Source organism: Dendrobates tinctorius, unplaced genomic scaffold (assembly GCF_039654945.1).
Source record: "Dendrobates tinctorius isolate UK_male_01 unplaced genomic scaffold, ASM3965494v1 ptg000145l, whole genome shotgun sequence".
Taxonomy (NCBI): domain Eukaryota; kingdom Metazoa; phylum Chordata; class Amphibia; order Anura; family Dendrobatidae; genus Dendrobates; species Dendrobates tinctorius.
Window position 1 is genome coordinate 12,200,814 of NW_027361812.1, and position 7,725 is coordinate 12,208,538.

General features: G+C 48.6%; 1 protein-coding gene across 1 annotated transcript in view; it reads right to left on the minus strand.

The window, feature by feature from the left end:
- The window catches only part of MYG1 (MYG1 exonuclease), a 28,295-nt gene extending 22,988 nt beyond the window's left edge, over positions 1-5,307 (minus strand). Inside the window, exon 1 of the mRNA XM_073546195.1 lies at positions 5,032-5,307. Within this exon, the coding sequence (XP_073402296.1) occupies positions 5,032-5,253 (222 nt within the window). The 5' untranslated portion in view covers positions 5,254-5,307. The remainder of the gene's footprint in view (positions 1-5,031) is intronic.
- Positions 5,308-7,725: the final 2,418 nt, after the last annotated feature.

Genomic DNA, 7,725 nt, shown 5'->3' on the forward strand with positions numbered 1-7,725 from the left:
TTTAAGACCCTCCCCAAACTTGTGAGCAGCACTCATACATGGTCAACATGGGAAAGACAAAGGAGCATTCCAAGGCCATCAGAGACAAGATCGTGGAGTCACAAGGCTGGCAAGGGGTACAAAACCCTTTCCAAGGAGTTGGGCCTACCTGTCTCCACTGTTGGGAGCATCATCCGGAAGTGGAAGGCTTATGGAACTACTGTTAGCCTTCCACGGCCTGGACAGCCTTTGAAAGTTTCCTCCCGTGCCGAGGCCAGGCTTGTCCGAAGAGTCAAGGCTAACCCAAGGACAACAAGGAAGGAGCTCCGGGAAGATCTCATGGCAGTGGGGACATTGGTTTCAGTCAATACCATAAGTAACGTACTCCACCGCAATGGTCTCCGTTCCAGACGAGCCCGTAAGGTACCTTTACTTTCAAAGCGTCATGTCAAGGCTCGTCTACAGTTTGCTCATGATCACTTGGAGGACTCTGAGACAGACTGGTTCAAGGTTCTCTGGTCTGATGAGACCAAGATCGAGATCTTTGGTGCCAACCACACACGTGACGTTTGGAGACTGGATGGCACTGCATACGACCCCAAGAATACCATCCCTACAGTCAAGCATGGTGGTGGCAGCATCATGCTGTGGGGCTGTTTCTCAGCCAAGGGGCCTGGCCATCTGGTCCGCATCCATGGGAAGATGGATAGCACGGCCTACCTGGAGATTTTGGCCAAGAACCTCCGCTCCTCCATCAAGGATCTTAAGATGGGTCGTCATTTCATCTTCCAACAAGACAACAACCCAAAGCACACAGCCAAGAAAGCCAAGGCCTGGTTCAAGAGGCAAAAAATCAAGGTGTTGGAGTGGCCTAGTCAGTCTCCTGACCTTAACCCAATTGAAAACTTGTGGAAGGAGCTCAAGATTAAAGTCCACATGAGACACCCAAAGAACCTAGATAACTTGGAGAAGATCTGCATGGAGGAGTGGGCCAAGATAACTCCAGAGACCTGTGCCGGCCTGATCAGGTCTTATAAAAGACGATTATTAGCTGTAATTGCAAACAAGGGTTATTCCACAAAATATTAAACCTAGGGGTTGAATAATAATTGACCCACACTTGTATGATTAAAATTTATTAAAATTTAACTGAGCAACATAACTTTTTGGTTTGTAAGATTTATGCATCTGTTAATAAATCCTGCTCTTGTGTGAAGTTTGAAGGCTCTAACTTATTTGCATCTTATCAAACCTGCTAAATCTGCAGGGGGTTGAATACTACTTGTAGGCACTGTATGTATGTTGCATGCATGTAGTATATATGTGGTATATATGTAGTATGCATGTTGCATGCATGTAGTATATATGTGGTATGCATGTAGTATGTATGTTGCATGCATGTAGTATATATGTAGTATGCATGTAGTATATATGTATGTTGCATGCATGTAGTATATATGTTGTATGTATGTTGCATGCATGTAGTATATATGTGGTATATATGTAGTATGCATGTTGCATGCATGTGGTATATGTAGTTTGTATGTTGCATGCATGTAGTATGTATGTAGCATGTCGGTACAGACCCCCGCAGCCTGCACAGACCCCCAGACAGTCGGTACAGACTACCGGATGGCCGGCACAGCCCCCCGGCAGGCCGGTACAGACCACCGGCAGGCCGATACAGACCCCCGGACAGTTGGTACAGACCACCGGCAGGCTGGCACAGCCCCCCCCGGCAGGCCGGTACAGACCCCCGGGCAGTCGGCACAGACCACCGGCAGGCCGGTACAGAACCCCGGGCAGTCGGCATAGACCCCCCGGAAGGCCCGAACTGACGGCGCATCATGATGCGCCCAGACCGCGCATCATGATGACTGACGTCATTTCGGCAGCCAATCAGAGCCACAGCAGTGGCTCTTTGCATTATGGGAACTTCCGATTCCGATATTGAAAAAATATCGGTACTCTGTATCGGAATTCCGATACAGCAAATATCGGCCAATACCCGATATTTGCAGTATCGGAATGCTCAACACTAGTAATATGTATGTATGTATGTTGCATGCATGTGGTATATATGTAGTATGCATGTAGTATATATGTTGTATATATGTAGTATGCATGTTGCATGCATGTAGTATATATGTATGTTGCATGCATGTAGTATATATGTAGTGTGCATGTTGCATGCATGTGGTATATATGTAGTATGTTGCATGCATGTAGTATATATGTAGTATGCATGTTGCATGTAGTACATATGTATGTTGCATGCATGCATGTAGTATATATGTTGTATGTATGTTGCATGTAGTATATATGTGGTATATATGTAGTATGCATGTTGCATGCATGTGGTATATATGTAGTATGTTGCATGCATGTAGTATGTATGTATGTATTTATTTATTTTTTTACATTCAACACATAGGCCGGATGATGGGACTACTACTGTCCCATCATTGGCTAATGTGTCAATCACAGTCATGGTAGCAGGCATCGCCCGATGGGACTTGTAGTCCCATCGGACGATGCCTGCACAGACCCCCGCAGCCTGCACAGACCCCCGGACAGTCGGCACAGCCCTCCGGCAGGCCGGTACAGACCCCCGGCAGTCCGCTCAGACCAAAGGACAGTCGGTACAGACCACCGGCAGGCCGGCACAGCCCCCCGCAGCCTGCACAGACCCCCGGCAGGCCGGCACAGACCCCCGGCCAGTCGGTACAGACCCCCGGCAGGCCAGCACAGCCCCTCGGCAGGCCGGTACAGACCACCGGCAGGCCGGCACAGCCCCCCGGCAGGCCGCTCAGACCCCCGCACAGTCTGTACAGACCACCGGCAGGCCGGCACAGACCCCCGGCAGGCCAGTACAGACCCCCGGACAGTCGGCACAGCCCCCCGGCAGGCCGGCACAGACCCCCGGCAGGCCGGCACAGATCACCGGCAGGCCGGCACAGACCACGGCCAGTCGGTACACACCACCGGCAGGCCGGCACAGCCCCCCGGCAGGCCGGTACAGACTCCCGCAGCCTGCACAGACCCCCGGACAGCCGGCACAGCCCACCGGCAGGCCGGCACAGACCCCCGGCAGCGTTGGTACAGACCACCGGCAGGCCGGCACAGACCCCCGGGCAGGCCGGCACAGACCCCCGGGCAGGCCGGCACAGACCCCCGGGCAGTCGGCATAGATCCCCCGGCAGGCCCGAACTGACGGCGCATCATGATGCGCACAGACCGCGCATCATGATGACGTCATTTCTGCAGCCAATCAGAGCCACAGCAGTGGCTCTTTGCATTATGGGAACTTCCGATTCCGATATTGAAAAAATATCGGTACTCGGTATCGGAATTCCGATACAGCGAATATCGGCCGATACCCGATATTTGCAGTATCGGAATGCTCAACACTAGTAGTATGTATGTTGCATGCATGTGGTATATATGTAGTATGCATGTAGTATATATGTAGTATGCATGTTGCATGCATGTAGTATATATGTATGTTGCATGCATGTTGCATGCATGTGGTATATATGTAGTATCTATGTTGAATGCATGTAGTATATATGTAGTATGCATGTTGCATGCATGTAGTATATATGTTGTATGTATGTTGCATGCATGTAGTATATATGTGGTATATATGTAGTATGCATGTTGCATGCATGTGGTATATATGTAGTATGTATGTATGTTGCATGCATGTAGTATGTATGTAGCATGTATGTAGCATATATGTAGTATGTATTTTTTTTGTACATTCAACACATAGGCCGGATGATGGGACTACTACTGTCCCATCATTGGCTAATGTGTCAATCACCGTCATGGTAGCAGGCATCTCCCGATGGGACTTGTAGTCCCATCGGACGATCCTGCACAGACCCCCGCAGCCTGCTCAGACCCCCAGACAGTCGCTATAGACCACCGGCAGGCCTGCACAGACCCCCGGACAGTCGGTACAGACCACCGGCAGGCCGGCACAGCCCCTCGGCAGGCCGGTACAGACCCCCGGCAGGCTGGCACAGACCCCCGGCAGGCCGCTCAGACCCCCGGACAGTCAGCACAGCCCCCTGGCAAGCCGGTACAGACCCCCGGACAGTCGGTACAGACCACCGGCAGGCCGGCACAGACACCCGGCAGGCCAGCACAGACACCCGGCAGGCCAGCACAGACACCCGGACAGTCGGTACTGACCACCTGGCAGGCCGGCACAGCCCCCCGGCAGGCCGGTACAGACCCCCGCAGCCTGCACAGACCCCTGGACAGTTGGTACAGATCACCGGCAGGCCGGCACAGCCCCCCAGCAGGCCAGTACAGACCCCCGGACAGTCGGCACAGCCCCCCGGCAGGCCGGTACAGACCACCGGCAGGCCGGCACAGACCCCCGGCAGGCCGGTACAGAACCCCGGGAAGTCGGCATAGACCCCCCGGAAGGCCCGAACTGACGGTGCATCATGATGCGCACAGACCACGCATCATGATGACGTCATTTTGGCAGCCAATCAGAGCCACAGCAGTGGCTCTTTGCATTATGGGAACTTCCGATTCCGATATTGAAAAAATATCGGTACTCGGTATCGGAATTCCGATACAGCGAATATCGGCCGATACCCGATATTTGCAGTATCGGAATGCTCAACACTAATAAGGGTCGCTGCTGTATGACACCGCCAGCACCTGTCATGTGTGGAGAGCGCTCAGATACTCCGCTCCAAACACGTCCTGTACTTGTACGGCAGACGTGGTAGTGGGTATAAGGCATTGCCCACTACAGGACAAGATGTATACCCCAACCATGTCTCCCAAAGACACCCTGTAGCCCCCATCACTAATGTGTACACCTGTGGTGTCCTCATGGCGCACACTGCACTGCAATTGCTACATGGGCCACCACGGGGCGCTGTGCTGCATGAGAGGGCCCACACCGAGGCTAAGCGGCAGCACCCGGGACACAGCCCGGAATCATACACTGCTCATTGCAATAAACTTTATTTACAGTCACGCCCGGCTCCCCACACTTGTCACGATATGTCATGACTGTCTTACTCTATAGGGCTCCAGCGTCCGCAGCAGGTAACACGCCAGCGCTTCGTCGCAGTGGAAGGTCCCGTTGTGGGTGCCAATTCTCGGCGCCATGAGTCGTTCCTCCCGCCGGGGCCGCTTTGGGTCTTCAGGCATCAAGAGTGGAGTGAATCCGCCTGCAGCGATGGAGAAGCTGGCGCGGAAGAGCAAATGGACGGCGCGGGACTGCAGGGCCCGCCACACCATGTGGAACCAAATAGACTTGGAGGCGGAAAGGATAATAGTGCGGACATAGCACTTCCGGGAGCCGCGGCTACCATTTTTAGTAAGAGCGTTTGTCCATACTACTGCTTGTAGTGTGAGCCGGCAGGCTGACTGCTGTGCTGATACCATAGTGCCCCAATTACCAAGCAGGATGGTTTCACCTTATTAATATCATGGTTTCCTGCACAGTCTGTAATATTGGGATAAATCCTTTGGATTCACTGTAGGGCTCCTTGCTCTGCCCTCTCACTGTATGGCTGGGCCAGGTTACATGATTTACTATATCTGTATGGTTTGTTTGCATTAGGCCAAACTAAAATTTTCACGAAAGATTGCAATTTTTGTTATTTCTCCACCAAAGTGAAGCCCACACAAGAAATCCATCAGAATAGACTCCACTTCATAGTAACATAGTTTTAAGGAAGACCTTATGTCCATCTAGTTCAGCCTATTTTTAGTGCAGCTGTTCTGCATTGTTGATCCTGGGGAAGGAAAAAAAAACCCACAGAGTAGAAGCTAATTTTCACCATAGGGAAAAAAAATTCCTTCCCCTAAGCTGGGTCAACCATCTACCTATAATATTCTGTTATTCGTAACCTTCTATACTGTTACTCACAAGAAAAGCATCCATTCCTTTCTTAAATTCATTCAGTGAGTTGGCCATCACCACTTCCTCAGGAAGAGAATTCCAGAGCCTCACTGCTCTTACCGTGAAGAACCCTCTTCTATGCTGGTGCAGAAATTGTCTTTCCTCCAAACGAAGAGAATGCCCCCTTGTTCTTGTCACAGTCCTTGATACAAACAGTTAATTGGAGAGATCTCTGTATTGCCCTCTGATATACTTGTACATATATATTAAGTCTCCCCTAAGTCTTCTCTTTTCTAGAGTAAATAGACCTAATTTTGATAACCTTTCTGGGTATTGTAGTGAACCAACCCCATTTATCATTTTAGTAGCCCGCCTTTGAACCCTTTCAAGTTCAGTAATGTCTTTCTTGAGCACCAGCGTCCAAAATTGCACACAATACTCCAAGTGTGGTCTGACGAGTGATTTGTACAGAGGGAGAATTATGTTTTCATCTCGTGTCCCCAGACTTCTTCTAATCCATCTCATGACCCTATTTGCTTTGGTGGCAGCTGCCTGACACTGGGCACTCCAATTTAGCTTCTTATTGACTAAGATGCCTAAGTCTTTTTCCATGTCTGATTTCCCCAGCAGTTTCCCATTTAGTAAGTAATTGTAGCATTTGTTTCTCCTTCCCATGTGCATAACCTTACACTTATCTGTGTTAAACCTCATTTGTCATTTTTCAGCCCAATTCTCCAATTTACTCAAATCTGTCTGTAGTTGCAAACTGTCCTCCTTTGTGTTAACTACCTTACATAGTTTTGTATAATCTGCAAATACTGATATTTTACTGTGTAAGCCATCCACTAGATCATTAATAAATATATTAAATAGTAGGGGGCCCAATACAGAACCCTGTGGTACCCCACTAGTAACCCTGGCCCAATCTGAGTATGCCCCATTAATAACCACTCTTTGTTTTCTATCACTAAGCCAGCTACCTACCCTTCTACACACATTTTCCATAGCCCAAGCTTTCTCATCTTACTTACCAATCTTTTATGTGGGACAGTGTCAAATGCTTTAGAGAAGTCGAGATAAATGACATCCAATAATTCTCCTTGGTCCATTTGAGAGCTTACATCCTCATAGAAGCTGATCAGGTTAGTTTGACAGGAGCGATCCTTCATAAATCCATGTTGATATGGAGTTAAACATTTATTAACATTGAGATATTCCATAATGGTATCACTTAGAAACCCTTCAAAAATTTTACCCACAACAGATGTTAAGCTTACCGGCCTATAGTTTCCAGGTTCCCTTTTACACCCCTTTTTGAATATTGGTACCACATTTGCTTGCCGCCAATCAAAAGGAACAGACCCTGTTTCTATAGAGTCTTTAAATATAAGGAATAGAGGCCTGTCTATCACATTACTTAACTCCCTTAATACCCGAGGGTGAATGCCATCAGGGCCTGGTGATTTGTCAATTTTAATCTTACTAAGGCGGTTCTGCACTTCTTCCTGGGTTAGGCAGGTAATACTTAATGGGGAGTTTACATTATCACTCTGCATTTCCCCTGGCAAATCCTTTTCCTGTGTGAACACTGTTGATAAAAAAGTATTTAAAACATTTGCTTTTCCCACATCGCTATGATTTCACCCTCATTGTTCTTTAAAGGGCCGACACCATCAATTTTAATCTTTTTATTGTTTATATAATTAAAGAATAGTTTGGGGGTTGTTTTACTTTCCTTAGCAATGAGTCTCTCATTTTCCACTTTTGCTAAATGTATTTGTTTTTTGCACATTTTATTTTTTTCTCTATAACTTTTTAACACTTCTTCATTGCCTTCTTGTTTTAGCTTCTTAAATGCCTTGTTC